Genomic DNA, 21,228 nt, shown 5'->3' on the forward strand with positions numbered 1-21,228 from the left:
TGTTTCCCACGGGACGAGGTCCCGAGGCCGCCCGGCTACACGCAGGGCGGGAATTACCCAGAGAACCTGTCACAAAATGGCGGCGGCGGCGCTAGGGCCCGGCAGACATCCCGGGGCGCAGCCGCCCGCAGGCCGGGCAGGGGGCGTGTCCCAGCAGCCTCCGCCCCGCCCCACGCCGCCTCCGGGCCACCGTTCACACACGGGCCGCTCCACGCCCCGCCCCCACGGCACCGCCTCACGCCCCTCCCGTCTGTCCTGACTGGAAAGCGGTGGTGTCAATCTCGCGCGCTCCCCAATCGCCAACGTGGCTCTCCTTGCCCCGCCCCCCACTGCCGGGTTCCTCTTCCGGGGAAGTTGGTCGTCGGAGTTTCGGAGCTTGGGGGGTTTTCGGCTTTTCTCGTCGTGGCTTCTCTGCGGCGGGTCCTACTGCCGCTGGGCTGGAGGCGGCGGGGCAGCGGGACGAGCCGGGGCCGCCCAGCCGGCCCGCCTGCGAGCCGCTCCCGGGGCGGCAGCAGGAGTGGCGGCCTCGGCCGCCCGCCTGCTTGTGGCAGATGGAGGCCAGCCTGACGTGCGCCGTGTGCCTGTCCCTCTTCGAGGAGCCGGTGACGCTGCCCCTCTGCTCGCACAACTTCTGCCGGGACTGCGTGCTGGAGTGCCTGGCCTCGGCCGAGGCCGCCCGCCTGCAGCAGCAGCGGGGCCAGGGGCAGGCCCGCCTCTCCCGGGGGGGGCCGGGGCCGAGCGGTGGCGCGGCCGGCGCCCGGGTGTCGTGCCCGCTGTGCAGGAAGCTGTGCCCGCTGCCCCGCGGCGGGGCCGCCGCGCTGCCCGTCAACACCACCCTGGCCGAGGTGGTCAAGCTCTACCGGTCTGGCACGGCAGGGTCTGCCAAGGCGGGGGAGGCAGAGCAGGCCCAGGGGACTGGCCTGTTCTCCCCGCTGGTGCTCGGAGGAACCTGCCAGAAGCATCCGAGCCGGCTGGTGCAGCTCTACTGCCGCATGTGCCGGCAGGCGGGCTGCGGGCAGTGCATCTCCGAGGACCACCAAGGCATCTTCCACTCAGTCAACCTCATAGACACGGTGTACCAGGAGGAAAAAGTAAGCGCGGGGGGGGCCGGCTGGGAGGTCGGGCTGTCTCTCAGGGGAACCCAGGCGCCCGGGTTGCTCTTACTCCGCAACGCAGCGTGGCGGGCAGGAGGGAGCGAGGTAGTGTGGTGCTGTGAGCCGGGACTCGGGATCTGTTTGTGTGCCTGTCCCTGCTGCCCTCGGGCTTCATCCAACACATACAAGGGGCCAGGCGATATTATAGCATCAACAGATCTGAACCCAGTTTACCGAAGCACCTGAAGAGTTTGGGGTTGTTTTTTGATTTAGGATGGTTTGTTGTTTGGTTTTGGGTTTTTTTTTTAGTATAGAGATTTGCAGTCTGTGCTGAAAAAAACACACTGATGCAAAGAGTTTATTGCATGTCTGCATCCATTTTTTTCCAAGTTCAGGAAGGTGCTAGTCCTACTAACAAAAAAAACCTCCACCCACAGATATTTTGTTTATAGGCTCTATGAGATGACGTGGATAATTTGGGTCAGAGATAACTACGTATTTAGAAATAGATGGTTTAGGCAAGTAATAATTTAATAAACGTAAAATCAAAATGCATTCCTGTTTGCATGAAGAAAGCAACTGCCTAGCCTAATGGTTGGTTGGCTGGTTGTAGCAGCAGTAGTTGTGTTTTGCCAAAATCGTTACCAGCTGGGTAGAATGAGCTTTTCATGCCCTATGCCAACTGGGTGTAGAGTGGCATGTCATGCAGCAGTTCTGCTCTGCAGGAAGTGAAACAACCGCAGGGAAGTAATGATGAGTATAGGTATAAAAGTTTTAAGTACAGCACAGACCTTTACAGCCAGAAGCTGCTTTTGAACTGATTTCCCTCCTGTCTCTCCCATCACCAATTGCGTGTGACTCAGGAAACTAGGGGGAAACAGTCTTTGCACTAGACTTTCTATGTAAAAATTAAGTGATGCTGTAGTGAGGTAAAGGAGATAAAAACTTTGATAACCTTAGTTTAAAACCAAGCAGGAATAACTGAGTTATGGACAGCTTTCTATTTTATCAGTGTGAGGCATAAAGAAATTAGTACCACACAGTTGCTTGTCAAACTGGAATAGCAGCATTAAAACTTAATTGTGAGAGGTGTGTGTGAGGGAAGAGGTTAGTAACAAGGGTGAGGGGAAAAAACGTTTTAACTGTAAAGTAACACTGTAGTCATTATAGCAGTATGTATTGCAGGTGAGCCTGAAAACATTAATTTGAGAGAGAAATAGCAAAAGAAAGTTTGTGTTGCTGATCCAGGAAAGCGTTAAGTGATGCTTAGAATTACAGCCTTTGTTTAATATGTTGTACAGAACATCCTCTAATGTGATTCTGGATAACCACTGAAATGTATTTATATTATGGAGTGGATAAAATCATGTGTTTCAATTGTCTTCCAGTTAACCTTCTTCAGCAGTCTGAAAAAAATGAGAATAATAAATGAGAAGCTGATGAATGAAATCTCAAGTCAACCAAATGATACGGAAGTGAGTTGCAGATGCTGGACTTTTTTTATAAATATATATGTATGTGTATGTTTTCTCAGGATAGGTTAATCACAACATGGAGCATACTGGTGCTTCTTGTGGCACAGATGTGTGCTGAACTTACTTAGGGAAGTGACTCCATGTAGACATTGCTACTGCATTTTCCTCTCTTTTTTCATGTTCTGTTTGTAGATGGTGCTGAGCAGTGATGCAGAGATAATTGCACTGGAATTTGGAGAAATTTTCAAAACTCTGGAAATGAAGAAACAGCAATTGCTAGAAGATGTTGAAAATCAAAGAAGTAAGAAAGAGAAAGAATTTCAGATTTGGAAGAAAATGAAGGAGACGCACAAGAAGACCATTGAGAATTTTTTGAAGGATTGTGAAAAGCTTGTCCATGAGTGTGATCCTCAGCGTTTCCTGGAGGTGATGGCCTTCTTGTTATTATTTTAGATCAGTTGTGTAATGACATATAGAGCTTGCTATATTGTAGATTATGATCATAGTAATGACTCGATCAGAAAAAACAAGTTCAACAAATGAAAAATACAGACTAAAATTATCTAACACTTCCTACTTTTTTATAACTGCTTTTCATTTTAGAAAAGTTTTAAAAGCTTTCTTTGCAGCTTATCAGTAGACACTTGTATTGTTCACTGAAAACTAATGAAATTAATATTGACTGTATAGCAGTTGCTGTCACACTTGCTATATTATGCTACCAGCTGTGAAAGTAAGCTGCCTTGATGCTGGGTAGGGAGTTATTTACTATGAATGACTTCAAAATTGTTTCACGTTTATTTGCTTTTTCATATCTTCTTTTTTTATGTTTTGGGTATTAAGCACTTCCATTGCATTTTTAAACTTGTAAGACATGAAAAATGCTTTCTGGGGAAAGATTGGAGCCAGAATAAATAACCTGTCTGTGGTGCACAGTGGAGTACGGTGTTGGGATACCTGAGCTAAGGTGATTATATTGATTTTTTAAAACCTGCTGTAAACTTTGCACCAAGGTGTGCAATGGAGATAAATCAGCCTGTTCAAACCTAGCTTAGGTACTTCTGATATACTGTGCTATGCAATATATACACTGCTGGGTACAAGACCCTGAAACTCTTCGTCATAGTGTTTAAGGGAACTGCAGAGAAAAACAGTTTCCGATTTAGAGATAAATGCTAGAGGAACCCGTCACAAGCTTAATCTTCACTGTTACCTAAGCTAGTGTAGACCTTTTCATCTCTTATGTCAAACACTGTGGCTGCAGCTGTATGGATTTAAGGCAGATGGTAGATTTTGGGCAAAGTACTTAAACTACTGAATTTTGTGTTTTCTTTTAACTTCAAGGTTTATGCTTTCCTAAGAAACCACACCATATTGCAGTTTTCTGCAGTGGGTCTTTTTGCTGCCTTCAGATCAATGAGAAGCTAAGAATACTGAGTTCAACTAAGCTTCCGTTAACAACTCATTAAGGAAAATTTCACTTTTGCCCAAAGTAAAGGCAACTCCCACTTCTGGAACAAATATTCTGAATTCAGTGATTAGTATGCTTTAAATTTAGCACCCACCTGCCTATGCCTCATAACAATACACAGCTCATTTCAGTGAGGTGGGTGATGGCTCTTGTTTTAAGATTCAGTACAGTGAGATCAGTTTTTTTGTAGGGAAGCAGCGTTTTTTACTTTTCATTACTCATTCTTTGGGAAGTGTCACTTGCCTACAGTGCAGTGCACTTCACACTGCTATTATCTGGCTGATTTAATACTAAAGGACAGATTTTTTTTTTTTTAATCTTGGTCCAATAGCATCTTGAGAGCAGGTATTTCACCAAGAAATGCAAAATAGTCTTTCATTTGAATGTTTACAAATATCTGAAATGGATTAGATAATCATGAGTCATGATTTGAATGCCTTCATTTGGGTCTGAAGGAGTTCCTTTTGTCTTTTAACACAAAATATTACACAAGATAAATCATCGTCCTAGACATACTATATTTTTACATTTAGATACTCCTTTTTAATATTAACAGGTTTATTTCCTACAGTTCTGTGAAATGAAGATGGGGAGTTCAGTGTCTATTAAAGTATTTTGATAAAGCAATAATCTCCTTCTGAGAATTGGAGGAAAACTTATATCTTACAAATTCTTGTTTTATTTATAGGTGGCCTGTGGCTTGAATACAAGGTATATATATAATTTTTTTTTTTCATGTTTTGCTAGATCTCTGGTGTAATTTAAAGTAACTGTTAAATTTTAATCTTAAGATATAGTCAGATATAGCATCTTAAAATGAAAATAATATTTAGTCATTAAGATATTATAATGCTTTCAGATTTTTGGATGCTCAGCATTCCAAATTTTAGGAAATGTGTCAAATTTTTGTGATCTACTATCTGGGATTAGAGATAATCTTTTGAATTGGCTCCCTGAATATACGAATTCATTAATACATGGTGATTGGGTGTTTTCAGATATCTTATTTAAACTCAGGAACACTGAAGCATGCCTGGAGCTTTTACAGAAATCTTTTAAGTCTAAGAGCATGTGGAGATTCTGCAGTGTCTCAATTCTTGTGTTTGTAGCACACATAACCTGTGTATTTCTCTCTAAGGATTCTTAATTACATTTCTTGTCACTTTTTAAGCAGAGTTTTAAGAAAGAATATTGGAATTTGAGTTATTTAAAATATGTTGTGGTTCAGACTAACATTAACAATGTCCTCTGAAGAAAGGGTGTAATTTATGTTCAAATATAATACACTAAGAAAAGTGGGTTTTTTTAAAAATCTTGTTGTGGAACTACAGGCACTACTTCTTGGAATTTTCATTGTGTATGAAACCTAATTCAGGTGAATTGTCAAGTAGTAAGTTTTAAGCAAAAAAAATCTAGGGAACATGACATTTTATTGAAGGCTAGCTTTTTCTGATTTCTTCTCTCTTAGTGATTTTTTTTTTTTCCAGAATTTTTTTTTTTGTACTAGACATGTAATTTAGTTGTTGGCAAGTGAGCCTTAAGAAAAGTATTTAAGTTTGGGTTTGGTTTTTTTCCTTTTCCAGAATGAAAACTCAGCTTGACCTGATGAATATAGCATCCAGCTACGAAAAACCACCAGAGTATACCCAAAAGAAGATGGATATCAAACCTGTTGTTAATGAAATCTTGGCTTTGAAGTTAATGCCTGTTAATGTAGGCATTGTTAAAGGTAGGGAAGAAGGACTTAATATAGGACAGGATTCAGGAAGTCAGTCTAGGAACCTGCAACTTGTGGAACTAATTGCTAATGCATGCTTTTGCCATGCAGATTATTTAAGTGTTCAGAAAGCATCTGAGCCAATTAATGGATGATAAATTCATCAAGGGCCTTTAAATACATTTTCTGAATGCATTTTCTCTGGCTATAGTCCCTAGGCTATATTTTTGGAAGCTGAGGGAAGTATCATTATAACTTTTGTATGCAACCAGTATCACCACTGTCAGAAGTGTGTTGCTGAACTAGATAGGCATTTGTTGTAGCATAATATGAACATTAACTGTGCTGTGATTAAGTGCTTTTACCTCATAGGAGAAAATTGTTGTATTTGGGCGGGCATTTTCAGGCATTTAGAAGATTTCCTACACAGGTCTCTTGCTTTATTTTGCAGAAGTTTCAGCAAGTGCTAGGGTCTTACTTAGGGTAATACACTTCTGTTCTTAATTGGAATCTATGTTTAGATGCACAAGAAACTTTCGGTATTTTACATACTTAACACAATACTGATGGAGAGTATATTCTTTTTAATAGATCTACCATCTGGAGGAAATGAGAACTCAGCAAAAAATACTCTAGTTAAAAATAACATAAAGGAATGGCAGGACCAGAGGCATATACCCAACATATTTCTTGTAAGTTACTGACTATGAGCTTACAACACTGTACCTATCTTGTTTATTTCGTCTTACCAAAATTAACTATAATGTCTACTGCAAAACATTTTTCAGCCTGTAGCAGGACAGGAGGAAGCACTAGCAGATGGTAGCAGGATTTCTACTCGCTTAATGTCAATATCAGAAATGTCAGCATTTCAAAACATGAGTCATGAGGTATGATTGAATGTCTGTTGTAAGTATGGCTGTTACTATTTGTTATATCACAACTTCCTAAATAAGCTTTTATAATCTTTCTTAGGAAGTTACCCTTCCAATTCTAGAATGTAAATCTGACAAGGTTATTAAAGCTGTCAGGATTTTATTCTTTTCTTTTTTCTTCAGAAAGCTGGAACTTAATCTTACTACTGACTTCAAATACTTATTTTTAGATTATAGTGTGGCTTTTTGAGTCACATCTATAGCTCTCTAATCCAAATAAGCTTCTATATTGCCTGTTTGAAGAGGAAGTTGTCTGCCTGTGTCCTGTTTTCTGAAGATAATAGAATTTGTTCTTCTAAGACTACCTAAAATCCAATTTCTTCTGTTTCATTTCCAATGATCTAGTTATACAACTAGATTTTTTCACTTACTTGAAGTTCCACATGGGTGGCTGAGTGAGTATTCTGTACAGAATTATTCTAGCTACAGTTGGTGAAGCATGGCTGGCAGTGAATCGCATAATGTATGTTCTGAGAATACCCATGGCAGATAATTAAAAAGTTGCTTATGTCCTTGAAATATAGAACTATTTTTCTGTTGCTGTATTATTTTGGAGAACATCTGTTTTCTATTGCCCTTGAGAATACAATTTATGTAGTTATTGTATCTAGTAAAAAATACACAAGCAAACCACCCCACTACCCAAATTGGTTTCAGATGATTACTTTTCATGACAATTTTGAGAATTGTCACTTAATGTCCAGGCAACTATTTTTAGCTGTTTCTGGTTTTGGCAGTGACTTTAAATATAGTTTACTATAGTCTCTTAGCTCAAAACCTACTTTGTCATTGGGGTTCCATGTGTATCTTGTTCAATTGTTTTTGAAGAACTTTTTTTTTCCACAATGACTTGTGTTCTGTTGCCTTCTAGAAGCAATGGAAAAGTACATCATAAATGTTATAGGGTATATGAAAACTTTTCTTCAGTCTTAGATTGTATGTGAGTTTTATAACATCTGAATCCACAAATGACATTTTACTTAATGGGATTCTTTGCTGTAATTGTAGGAGTTACGTTACAAATACTATATGGAACGTCAGAAGTTCACCGATCATTTCAAGACAAAAACTTTACCTGCAAATAAAAAGTATAAACTTGTAACTGCTGAGGCTTTGAAGGGTAGGTCCTCAGGAACTCTTTTTGTATCTTCAACTACTAAAGCAAATAACTCGAATAAAATAAAAATGGGAACCCTGCATAGAGCAGATGGCTCTGAGAGAAGTTTTTCTGGAACCAGTAATCACAGTATCTCATCCACAAATGTGAACTTCTCTGAAACAAATGGTGACTTAAGATTACTTCATGAGAGAAGTTCCCAGGAAGTAACTACTCCAACCTTATCAGAAAACTCTAAAGATTTAGTAATTAAAGAAAAATTGCCTGTGCAGTCATCAGCAGTTACTATTTCCAGTGAAATGGATGCAAATTCTACTACAACTGGCTTAAAACCAGCAACATCAGTAGCTGTTACTGTTTCAAATTCAGAATTTCTAGATGTTTCTGCAGAGAGACTTTCTGCTTCACCTTTTGCTTTCAGTGCATGTAACAACGCATTACCCAGATTTATTAAAGGTACAGGTACATTTTCCTTTAAAAAGAAAGACAGGAAATATGTTTTCCCTCAGTTTTATCTAGGAAAATGTGATCATGCAGATAAAACCGATGACCAGGATGAAAGCAAATTTAGAAAACACGGTCCTGTAATCAAAGCCACAGTTTCTGATGCTTCAACCAGTCCTAATTTAGACTCGGCAGAAAGTAAGAAGCCAAATTTTTTGTTTCCCTTTAGCAATTCAGAAAGAGATTGTTGTGTAGGATCCGGAGTCAGCAATTCATTTAAGGTTTTGCCATTATCCTCACTTTTTAGCCAATCTGAGAAGCCATCTGACAAAAACACATTTCCCACGAGAGAAAAAACACTTTTTGCAATGGAAGCTGCAGAACATGGTACACAGAAACCAGCTGTCTCATGGCAACAAAAAGCTAATGCCTCAGAATCCATCACAACTGTAGCTTGCAGTACTTCAGAAACCAGCACTGCAGCTGGAGTGAATGGTGTCTCCGAGTCCCCCCTTCTCCCCACTAACTGTGTATTTTCCTTCAAAAATACCTGTTTTCAGTTGCCTTCACCAGTATTTTCATTTGGAAGTATTGTCAGAAATACCTCTGATTTGCTGACTTCCTCAGTGGTTTTGTCTGGAAATGGTATTGAAAAAACAGAAAAAGAGAAGATGAAATCTTCAGACAAAACACCTCTAAATCTAGGGAAGCCTGTATCTTCAGAGCTTGCAGAGCCTGTTTCTAGACACAGTAATCCAAAATGTGAAGGTTCATTCTTTCCTGTGAACTCATCTAAGAAAACTGAAAGTGCGGAAATGCTTGCCGATAGTAATTCTTGTAGTCAGCCTCTATGCTCAGTTGTCCTTCCTGTTAAATATGAGAATGCATCTTCCACTCAACTTATTACAGCAACAAAACAAGAAACAAAGGTAAAAGATGAAGAAAGTGAAGCTGTTGCTGAAAACAACTGTTCCTGTCCTAGGAAGGAAGGTGAACCTGAGTCTGTAGAGCTTCAGAATGCAGCTTGTTCTGTTCCTGGCACATGCAACGATCCATTGTTAGGAGGTTCTGTGCTTACAGTAGATGAGGCAGGAGGAATGCCAAGTGATAGTGATTCTGACACTGAAGAGCTAAGTCAAACATCCATCTCTACTGATACCAGCAGTGCATCAGAATATTTTTCTGTTGCCGAAGACAAAATATCTACTAGGAGAAAATCAGAGACATGAAAAGGAAGTGAAATGGAAGATAATGATACTTAAATAATCTGGAATTAAATAAATGCTACTTAACACATTAAAAAGTGGGATACCTGTGATTGTACAGCTATTGTTCTCCCTGGTTCTTGCCAGTTGAGGTATCTCTGTGTTAGAAACATAACTGCTTATCAGCAGGTATAGTGTACTAAGGTGATTTTTATAGTACAAACCCAAACTGAAGAAACAAACCAAAAATGTTATGTCTGTTAAAGACTCAAGTATGACCATATATGCTGTACCTTTAAGGGTGCAGACCTTTTGTGAAGTGTCACTAGGGTGCATGTTCATGGTGGAGGACCCAGGTGTCCCATCAAGGAGGTTCAGCGAAGCCTCAGCGACAGGAAGCAGTGTATTGCTTTTCTGGTACAGCAGCACCTGCACTAGGGTTAAGTCAGTAGGAGAGTACAGACAGTAGCATTCACTGCACAGTCAGGCAGGGAGGGAGGAGAGCTATGGGGAAAGTAAAGGATGGTGAAGGGCATTACTGAAAATCCTTTTGCATATCTCCCTTTGGCTGTTTTGTTTTTCCAGTATGTATTTAATGTATATTGAAGGTGCAACTTCTAGTGTAATTTCAATAACTCTCTTATGCTTTTGAAATTTAAACACCACATCAGTGTTCTTGTTATACATTGCAGAATGGTGTCAGCTACACTTCTGAAATGCTGCCTTTATGAAAAGTAACCGTCACAATTAATTTTCAGTTCCTGTTGGCAACAATTTGGGATTCAGTGGACAGATACTAACCAGCTGTTTGGCTGAAAGCATTAGGAGAATCTAGCTTTTAAAACAAAAAATCTCTTTTTAATATTTGTATAAGGACAGGAAAAAAGGAGAATGGCCCTTCTTGCTGTATTAATGATCCAGAACTCACTGAATTTTTAGTCTGTGAAATAGGATACAAAGTGAAGATAAAAATACCATCTTTTCTAATTTATTAACCGTTTTGTTGCATCCAAGAGATAATATGCAGATGGTAGTATTATTTGAGATTAAAGCTCTATTTCATTTAATGTTCATTTTCCAGCAAGACCTGGTGCCAGTTTTTAAATAAATTAATCTTGCATTAAGTAGCTACGTCAACTGGCAAGTATTAGACCAGAATGCAGAATGCTTAATATGCCTTCAGAATTTTTCACTGGCAACTAGGTAGTAACCTTCTAAAAAAAAAAAAAAAAAAAATCCAAATTTTCTTTGTAACATCATGTAACTTCATAGAAGAAATACTGTTAAAATTTAAATCTGTGCAAGACTTACCAATATGCTCACTGTGACAGAATACTTAAAAATACTATTATTGGTTTAGGAAATGTTGACTTAATTTTAATTTGATTACTGTTAAATTCTTGGCCTCAGTTTTTCTGTGGCAGTTCATTCCTATTAAATAAGCTGAAAAAGAGTTTCTAGAATTTATAACACTTTCTAATCTTCCCTTTGTATCTTCATTATAGTAAGGACAGTGGTGAAAATTTTCTTTATTCTTAGTTTTACTTTATTCTTAGTTCCTTATGCTCATCTGTGAAAACCTACTGTATTTCAGTTTTCTAAAAATTGTTCTGCTTTTATCTGTAGACATTCTTGTCATGTTCTTCAGCATGTTAGTGTTGAGAGAAGTGTTAAAAAGGTGCTAAGTTAAATTACTGGAAGAAAAAGGCTGATGTGATGATAATAATAATGTGTCGTGGATGGAGGTTGTTCTCGCTATAGTGAAAGCAAGAGAAATGGAACAATTTTAGAGACAGATAAGGCACCTATAAAACTTGTTGTCAGAAGGTTGTGGAAAATGTTTTTGTTAGTGACAAAAAAAAAAAAATCCTAATAAGTTAAGCAATTTTAAGAAACCCTGTAAGGTTTCTGAATAATCTTATCTTCAACATATCTTTTTTTCATTTCTATTACAGTGTTTTGTGAGAGTTTAGAGTCTCTGCTTTAAAGTTTGTCCTTTAGTGAAAAGATACCATTATAGACTGGTTAAAGACTATGATACACTGTTTCTGAAAGCAGAAGTTGGTGGTGTGTGGGTTCAGTACAGTCCTAGGACTGCTTTTCAGGCATGGCAAATTGTTTTCTATGTGCATTTATAGCTCAGCATTAATGTTTTACAGGGGAGATAAATGGTAAGCAGGATGTTTTATTTACAATAGGTCACTGTAAAATTACAGTCCACCCAGATAGTAAATGGGCAAAATTGTATTTTTCTGATATTTTCACAAGTTAATTCCCTGGTCATTTTGACTTAATTCTCTTGATCCTCTTTCACTATTGACTCTTTAACTAAAAGCCATAACAGGAGTGAGGCACTTTTTATACACATTATTAAAAGTGAAATGCTGACTGCTGTTACTAATGTTTTGAGGCATTACAGTCTTCAGCATATAAAATTAGTACCCTGTGACAGAGCTAATAAGTTTGGTTTTCACCCAGGATTTCATGCTTACTGGTCAAGTAACTGAGAACACAATAGGTCCAATTTCTGACTTTATTCCTTGGTCAATTAATTGTGTCTTAGCTGAAAAGATTACTCCATTTATATAAGGAAACATGAATGTGAAAAGGTCTCAATAAGGTCACTTTTACCCTGGTTCTGCAAGACTTGTTACGTATGAGATGGTTTGCCAGACCGTAAGGAATAATTTGAGGAAATTTTATTTTCTAAGTAGAGTTAAAGCAGTCTTTTCTACCACTGTGTTCCATTTCTGTCATAAACTCTCTTCTCCTTCCAGTTTTTTAATGTGTGAAACAAAATTAAAGTCAGCTGATGGTAGCTCAACAGCACTGCCTTACTATGTACAGGCTTTCCCCCCAGTATCTCCTAGTAACATGTTGCATGTAGTTTAATATTGCCTAAAGAGATTTCAAGTCAAACACTTCATCAGTGATTGTCTGATGGACACAGCTAACTGGAAGAAATGGGATTTTGAGTTTTCCTTAATGCACATTTTGCTTTATATCAATAGCGAATAACTTACATCACCATCTTGGTCATCATTATAAAATTGTGTGTGGCAGTGGGGACTGGTGTCAAAGCCTAATTTTCCTAGGTTATCTAAACATTAATATGTGTGCATATATTTTTTTTCAGACTACAAGTAAACTGTAGTGTTAAACTTAAGATTTTCAGGAATAGTATGAAAAGACTTCTGAAAACTATGCTTGTCCCAGAGGAAAACAAACAAAAGATGAAAAAAAAAAAAAACAGGAAAAGAGTTAGGAAACATATTTTACAAAACTCAGTAATCTATATTGCAAGGGACTTATTGACAGGTATGCTAGAGGTGTCCTGGATCTTTCTGACTCAAGAATACAAGAGGTGAAAAATGAAGCAATTCTACATATGGTTGGAACATTTTATTAATGTCATTGTGCTTATATAAAACCCTCTTTATACTTAAAATTTTGTTGACTAGAACTGCAGACTAGTTTAAAAGCTTTTATAATTGTAAAGTACCTTGTAAAGATACTCCTTCATTACTTAATAGAAACCTTGAAAAATAATTAGAACAATTTATTTTATCATAATTCACAAAGTAATTCACAAATGGGCTGAAAGTTTCTAATGCTGTCCTGCTGAGGGGCTAATCTCACCACCTGTCAGAACTGTGACGTTTGCTCAGTATATTTCCAAGAGCTGTCTTTAACATAAATATATCACTGCCTAAAAAAAAAAAAAAAAAAGAATTGAAAGATATGTGCAGTTACTTAGTTTGGTAATCTATTAGAAATAATTATTTAGTTGACATTAGAACTGCGAATATGTAAAGGTTAATTTTCTTAAGTAAAGCTTTTTATTACTAATATTTGATATTCCTAAAACTTTACTGTAAAACATATTTGATGACTTGGACCTAAGTCCCTCCCTCACTAAAAAGGCAGCTGATGTATGTGGTAAGAGTATTATGTGCTGCTGCCTTTTTGTTTTCCTTCTTTTTTCTTCAGTTAACACACTTCAGTTTCTCTTCATAGATTTTGCCCAGTTGTTGAAATGCCAGTAGAACATTATCATTTGGATCATCGCACAGTTCACTCAGTGATGTTCTGGGGTTTTTTAAAAAAAAAAAAAAAGAAAAAAAAATTGTTTCATTTTAAGTTGCTTTAAAGATGAAATATATATTGTATATTAAAAAGCACAGTGTTCCTACTTCGACACACGCGTTCCTACTACTTCGACACACGCGTTCCTACTACTTCGACACACGCGTTCCTACTACTTCGACACACGCGTTCCTACTACTTCGACACACGCGTTCCTACTACTTCGACACACGCGTTCCTACTACTTCGACACACGCGTTCCTACTACTTCGACACACGCGTTCCTACTACTTCGACACACGCGTTCCTACTACTTCGACACACGCGTTCCTACTACTTCGACACACGCGTTCCTACTACTTCGACACACGCGTTCCTACTACTTCGACACACGCGTTCCTACTACTTCGACACACGCGTTCCTACTACTTCGACACACGCGTTCCTACTACTTCGACACACGCGTTCCTACTACTTCGACACACGCGTTCCTACTACTTCGACACACGCGTTCCTACTACTTCGACACACGCGTTCCTACTACTTCGACACACGCGTTCCTACTACTTCGACACACGCGTTCCTACTACTTCGACACACGCGTTCCTACTACTTCGACACACGCGTTCCTACTACTTCGACACACGCGTTCCTACTACTTCGACACACGCGTTCCTACTACTTCGACACACGCGTTCCTACTACTTCGACACACGCGTTCCTACTACTTCGACACACGCGTTCCTACTACTTCGACACACGCGTTCCTACTACTTCGACACACGCGTTCCTACTACTTCGACACACGCGTTCCTACTACTTCGACACACGCGTTCCTACTACTTCGACACACGCGTTCCTACTACTTCGACACACGCGTTCCTACTACTTCGACACACGCGTTCCTACTACTTCGACACACGCGTTCCTACTACTTCGACACACGCGTTCCTACTACTTCGACACACGCGTTCCTACTACTTCGACACACGCGTTCCTACTACTTCGACACACGCGTTCCTACTACTTCGACACACGCGTTCCTACTACTTCGACACACGCGTTCCTACTACTTCGACACACGCGTTCCTACTACTTCGACACACGCGTTCCTACTACTTCGACACACGCGTTCCTACTACTTCGACACACGCGTTCCTACTACTTCGACACACGCGTTCCTACTACTTCGACACACGCGTTCCTACTACTTCGACACACGCGTTCCTACTACTTCGACACACGCGTTCCTACTACTTCGACACACGCGTTCCTACTACTTCGACACACGCGTTCCTACTACTTCGACACACGCGTTCCTACTACTTCGACACACGCGTTCCTACTACTTCGACACACGCGTTCCTACTACTTCGACACACGCGTTCCTACTACTTCGACACACGCGTTCCTACTACTTCGACACACGCGTTCCTACTACTTCGACACACGCGTTCCTACTACTTCGACACACGCGTTCCTACTACTTCGACACACGCGTTCCTACTACTTCGACACACGCGTTCCTACTACTTCGACACACGCGTTCCTACTACTTCGACACACGCGTTCCTACTACTTCGACACACGCGTTCCTACTACTTCGACACACGCGTTCCTACTACTTCGACACACGCGTTCCTACTACTTCGACACACGCGTTCCTACTACTTCGACACACGCGTTCCTACTACTTCGACACACGCGTTCCTACTACTTCGACACACGCGTTCCTACTACTTCGACACACGCGTTCCTACTACTTCGACACACGCGTTCCTACTACTTCGACACACGCGTTCCTACTACTTCGACACACGCGTTCCTACTTCAGTTTATCATACCCAATAGACTTAAGGAGGAGTGAAAAATCCTTGAGTGCGTAGTAAGCATCTCCTTCATTTAACCTAAAGAAAGACAGACATTCAAATGGATAAGCAATATAACATAATGTTTCACCTGTAATAAACTGTTCCATGTAGGTTGGGTAAGGATGCAGAGAGACATGCCACAGCGTCAAACACTGACATACTAGTTCATTAGGAATACTGTAGAATAACTGTAAGCTTAAAATAATGATACTGTAGAGACACATGACTGCATGGAAACTTTGGGAACATGGTTTCAACTGTTCAAATAACTAACCTGTCGCAAGCTAAACTGGAACACTATACTTCAGATGAATCTGCTGGCTAAGTTGAGCAGGATGTAGTGTAAGCTTTCTACAGATGATGCAGACCCTGTATTTTGCAAAAAGGACCACTGATTACTGGAAAGCAACTATAAAGAAACTCAGTTCCTAGTAATTAACACAGGTTTTTTTTAAAGGTGGCAGGGACACCTTTCACTAGATCAGCTTGATAGAATCAACAACAGTGATTCTATAATCAGTATGTATCCTCATTTCTTGTTAATGTGGTATTACTGCCAGACTCTGCTATCGTAACTACAACAGTGCAGGGAATGTTGTTCTAATTGTTCTTACTAGAATCTGCTTTGAAGAGCTTATAAAAAAGCAGATAATAATATATGCACTCTCAGGGAGCAGAGTGAGGTGGTATTTTCTTACTCATAAATAAAAGTTACTGGCTATGAGCCTGAGAGCAAAAGAAAGGTACTTGATAGAGGAGTTGGGAGAGGAAGCTTGTGGTTGAACTTTTTTGAGCTGAGGTTGGGATTAAAACAGATATGTGAATGGCTTCATTAATACAAACTAGGAGTTTTCTAGAGATGGATTTAATGAACAAGGTTACAGAAGGCCAGTGAGATTCAAAGGTGAACGTGATAATGTTGAAAATGACCAGACATCACATTTAGCAGTTATCTTTAAACACAGATCATGAATTCCTTCCTCAGTGTCCCATCTATTATTTGACCAAGCTTTTGATATCTCTCTGCTACTATGTTATCACCTGCTAGACTACTGCATTGGGCTTCCTTGTTTCAGGGACTTTCCAGATCTTTTTCTTTGTGAAAAAGCCTTGATTAAATAAAACAAAAAACAAAAAAAAAACCAAAATAAATAAATAAATAAATAAAAAACACTTCTGAAGAGCCTGGGTCACTGAAGTCAAGACTCACTATTTATGGTTCTGTTCTGAATACCCAGCTAATAATTTACAGCCATGTGCCATTGGACTTTTAATGAGAATAAAACATATACTATATTAAACACTCAACTAATAAGACTTAACAGCTATTCCATCCCTAAGTTTTGGAGGAGAAGGCTTTAAAAGCAAAAAGATGTAATTATGTACCATATTGTGAACAATGCTGCTGTTTACTAAAAATGGTACTACATACCAGTTATCAGTTGTCAATGCAATTAAGGAACCATGCTTGTAAAAGTCCAGTGCATATGCATTGAGTGGCCTCCTCCTTCCTTGATTATCATACTTGTTCAGATAAAGCAGGGGACAGTTTGTGACATTAATTCCAAGGGAACGGAAGACAGCCTAAAAAAAAAAAAAAAAAAACAAAAAACAAACCAACCCACAACTATTGAATAGCTACTGTGGTTTTTATATGCCTGTTATGTCAAACCTACATCTTTAGACCCACAGCTGGAAAGTTTCAGCTTCTAATCATGGACCACTCCAGAAATCTGCAGAAGTACATGTAGGGTTACATGTAGGGTGTTAGACAGAGGGGTGTGACTTACACTGCCAGTGTAGCTCTGGGACATTCTGAATAATTTAAAGTTTGACTGGGTCACTGCATTTCTCTTGAGCTTTAGATGAGGATTTTTCCATATGCATTGATCATGCATTCAGACTCTCACTGCTGCTTTGACTGTATTTATTAATCAGCCTTAAGCGTGGAACATTTTAAGGATGAAGGTGAATTTCAAATCCCCAGTTGTAAGAATTTAATTATTTCTATTACAGAATTATGAGTTGTGATAATTCCCTAATGCTACAAAGCTCATGCAGAAGACCGCAGGAAAATGCAACCTGACAGTAAACACATTGATGTAGATTACAGTTAAGCTAATTCATATGTCCTCTAATGTAATCACTGAAATCCTAGTTGAAAAGCAAATGATCAGTGCAATAATGCACCCTTTCGCTAGGATCCTTAAGACTACTGTGTGACTGATTTAAAAAAAAAAAATTGGGGATATGGTTTGAATCAAATTTTAGAGTAATTTACTTGTCTCAGAGTCAAAAGGAACAGAGGCCTTGCTAGAAAGCAAACTACAGGTTTTTTTCCTACATCCATCTGTTCTGTGCTTCTTGCACTGTGACTGTGATAATGTGGTTCTTAGTCCTGATTTTTTTTCTGAGCTTTCAAATTGTTTCTCCTAAAGAGTGACACTTGAGCACAGTGCCATCACATTACGCAGAGGCAAGAGGACTGTAATTAAAAATTATTTTTATTGAACTGTAATAAAATTATGCCCCCTATGAAAAAATAACTTACTTTATTGATGATCTCCCCATGAAATAGATCATTATCAACCACTCCAGATACACATGCAAAAGGTGAGACTGCAGATATGCTTTTGGTGTTGTCCATCAAATAAGATGCTAGTTCAGAGCTATGCCAAATCTTGGATGTAAAGTCTAGACCAGAAGTTTCAAATACAACATAAGCTATGCAGACACAAGCTCCCTTTCAGCAATTTCTTTTAAAAGTGAAAAATTTTCAGGTTTTTACATTACAGGAAATAGTTTATCTTCTAAACTTAAATCCTTCTTGATAGATGTTTATTATGTTCATAAGAATGTCTATGCAATTGATTACAGTATATAAGAAAGAGCGTTCTAGTGGTGAGAATAATTACATCTCAATCCCCACTTCACAGCGTAAGCCTTTCTCCGTGACCCATCTGTAGCCAAAATTGCTAACCACATGAAGGTGTGCCAAAAACAAAGGGAATGTTACTATTAGAAGATTTATTTTACGTTTATCTTTTATTCTGTCCTATATTGAAGAAAACCAGGTTTTTTTCAACCTTGTATTCAGATGTTTTAATAGCTAGACATCTAATAATTTGTATTGCCATCCTCTGGACTCCCAGCCAACGTTTTTCTTGAAGTGTGGAGCTCTAAAGAATTAATATTCTAACTGAGGCCCTGTTAGGGCTTATGTATGTGAAGGTTGTCACATAGAAGCGCTATGCTTTATGTGACCCAGTATGAATTTCTGTTTTTACAACAGCATGGCGTTTCAGTTGGCTCATGGTCTGCCTAGAACTTAAATCATCCATACAAGACCTGCCTAGTTAGTTCTAAATATATTTGTACATTTGATTTTCCTTTTCCAAATTGAATCATTATTTCTTTTCAAATTATCAGTGACACTTTCAATCCTTTTGCTGCAACCTTTTCTGCTTTGTGTTATGGTAAGTATGCTGTAGTTACACTGTTTATGGCATTCATTAAAAAATCTGAGCACTTTGACAGCGATTTTTTTGCAGCCTCACCCCAAGTTATGGTAAGTTAAGTACAGAAGTATCTGCCACCTCTTGAACTACAGGACATGGTTTGCTCTTGTATTTCTTTTTCTGTAAATATAATGGGAAATGTTTCTTTCAAAGTAAAACAGCTTTAGCAAAATCAGGAGAATAAAACCATATTATGCCTTCCATTTAAACAAAAAACTTTACCATTCAAGTAGAATAGGAAATTTGATTTCCACAGCTCACATTGTGGGTAAATGTATCATTAGTAACATTAATATATATAAAGGAATATATATCCTGAAAATGCCAGGCAGTTCATGCTTTGCTCTTCCAATTTGGAATTCTATCATTCTATGATTTACAGCTCTTCATTTCCTACATTTTTCAGTAACATTTCAGGGCGTGGGGTCCCCCCATTGTCAAAATAAGCAATCTTAAATTGTATATGAAAAAATAGGATTTCACTATAGTGTGCTAATTTATACCATTACACTGCACTTTCCAGTGCTCTGTACTGGAAATGGAAAACTATTTGCCATCTCAAGCCATGACTATTTTTCAATCTTGTTTGCATTCACCTTACCTGTTTATCTCCCCCAGTGCCTCACCTTTGTATTGACATCCACTTCATACAAAACTTTCTATGATTCAGCTATCATCATACTTGAAACTCAAAGCAGATGCTAAGATATGGTAGCTTGTAAAGTGATATTTTTTTTTTTTTTTTTTGTACACAGCAGAGACTAAAAATCACTGTACCAGTGCAGAAAAAAGGGATGAATAAATACAGTTATCTGCTATAATTAAAATGCTTCCTTACTGCAAAAATAGTATTTCTGAAGGCAAGCTATTTTAAGAGGAGCTAGGCAATGGGGTAGTGGCGTATTACATTGTTTTTATATCTCTCTTCCAGGAAGTAACATGAGATTATGTAGTAGTTAAATATTTTTCACCCAATGGCAATCCATACTGCTTGGTAATTTTATAGTCATGCCTTTTCATATTGCTTTAGTTATTGGACATTATTTACTGGCATAAGTAACTTAGTTGATTTAACAAATGGTGCAGTGTTCTTTAATTGTTACTTCAACCTTAAGGCTGTTCGGGTGTTAAAAATCATAACCTTTGTAAGACTCTGACAGCAACTCAAGTATCACAGGCATTTGAGGATCTGCAAATGCATTGATGATAGATAAAAAGGTTTTTATTCAATTACACTTAATATGCTTTTTCCTTTTATAAAGAAGTCCCTTTGATTTTTCTCTTCAAAATAATAAAGTAGCAACTAAAATGATTCTTTTCCTATACAAAACTTCTGCCATATACAATATAATCAATAACCTGTAAAACAAAAGTGAAATAGAAATTGTATCTCTTTATTATCATGTCTGAAGTAATCATTTTTTTCTTTACAAAATAAGAACATAAATTTCCTAATACAGTCTATTTCATAAATTATGAATATGCATCAACTTTTCACTTCCTACCTGTCTTTGACAGTGGAAGCCTGTATTCTTGTTCCATATCTGCCAGCTTGGCAGTTGTCAGAAGGAAATGAGCAAAATTTTCCTCTACTTTTGTGTTGTACTCATTTACAGCATCTGCAAAGTCTTCTGGCAGATCTTCTAGAAAGACCTGAAATAAATGCATTTATTCCTTGATTCAGGTAATTTCTCCAAAAGTGTCAGTTCTGCATTGGTGCATACATAAAGTATTAGTACACGCATAGCGTATTAGTAGAAAGAAGGGAACTATAGAGCTCCAAACTTTACCCAACTTGTCAGACAGACTGACCATCTAGAATTAAAGAATCTTGAAGATGAACATGAATTTCATGCAGAAAAAGGCATGAAAAACAAACAGTAAATAGATTTATTAAAGATGTGTCAGCTAGCTAAAAAGAGACTTTTGAAGGGCTGCCTTTCACAGATCTTGTTTTGTATATCTTGGTGTTCAACAGGTTCCCTAAGAACATGACAGACTGATGCTTTGCTGCCATTAGCCCCAGCAGTTCTGAAATCCCTCCTACGTGACTAGCTACTTTTCAGAAATAAAGCACATTTTTCCTCTTGGAATTCTTGCTGGAAACTGGCCACATAAACCTCTTCATCTGGAATAAGTTTCTTTTGTTGTTCCAGCCATAGCTGCGCCCCCAAAATTTTAAAGCGTTGTATAGAAGAGCCAACAGGAGCACACTACAAATGTTTCACTTTCTGCCTGTACCCATGGTGGGTTAACGTTGTGCATATTAACATTAATGCTCATCCTACTAATATT

General features: G+C 38.7%; 2 protein-coding genes across 5 annotated transcripts in view; one reads left to right on the forward strand and one right to left on the reverse strand.

Annotated features, from left to right (window-relative positions):
* Positions 1–351: 351 nt before the first annotated feature.
* LOC141960370 (uncharacterized) lies at positions 352–9,559 on the forward strand. Its single transcript, XM_074905730.1, has 8 exons — positions 352–1,091; positions 2,483–2,569; positions 2,762–2,995; positions 4,729–4,751; positions 5,624–5,769; positions 6,349–6,449; positions 6,546–6,647; positions 7,701–9,559. The coding sequence occupies exons 1-8, from the start codon at positions 552–554 to the stop codon at positions 9,480–9,482; spliced, it is 3,015 nt and encodes a 1,004-aa protein (XP_074761831.1). The 5' UTR covers positions 352–551; the 3' UTR covers positions 9,483–9,559.
* A 3,285-nt stretch (positions 9,560–12,844) lies between these two features.
* LOC141960369 (putative ATP-dependent RNA helicase DDX60) overlaps positions 12,845–21,228 on the reverse strand; it is a 54,171-nt gene continuing 45,787 nt past the window's right edge. The window contains exons 34-39 of one of the 4 annotated variants that reach the window (XR_012633610.1): positions 20,439–20,586; positions 17,967–18,109; positions 16,848–16,999; positions 15,690–15,784; positions 15,389–15,451; positions 13,484–13,547 (exon numbers count right to left, since the gene is read on the reverse strand). Coding sequence is in view for 2 of the 4 variants with exons in the window: in XM_074905728.1 (XP_074761829.1) it covers positions 13,445–13,547; positions 15,389–15,451; positions 16,848–16,999; positions 17,967–18,109; positions 20,439–20,586 (609 nt within the window). In the remaining 2 variants the exon portion in view is untranslated. Of the gene's footprint in view, positions 13,548–15,388; positions 15,452–15,689; positions 15,785–16,847; positions 17,000–17,966; positions 18,110–20,438; positions 20,587–21,228 lie in introns of those variants that run through there. The other 3 variants (XM_074905728.1, XM_074905729.1, XR_012633611.1) reach the window with 3 other exon arrangements.

This window comes from Athene noctua, chromosome 4 (assembly GCF_965140245.1).
Source record: "Athene noctua chromosome 4, bAthNoc1.hap1.1, whole genome shotgun sequence".
NCBI classification, from domain to species: domain Eukaryota; kingdom Metazoa; phylum Chordata; class Aves; order Strigiformes; family Strigidae; genus Athene; species Athene noctua.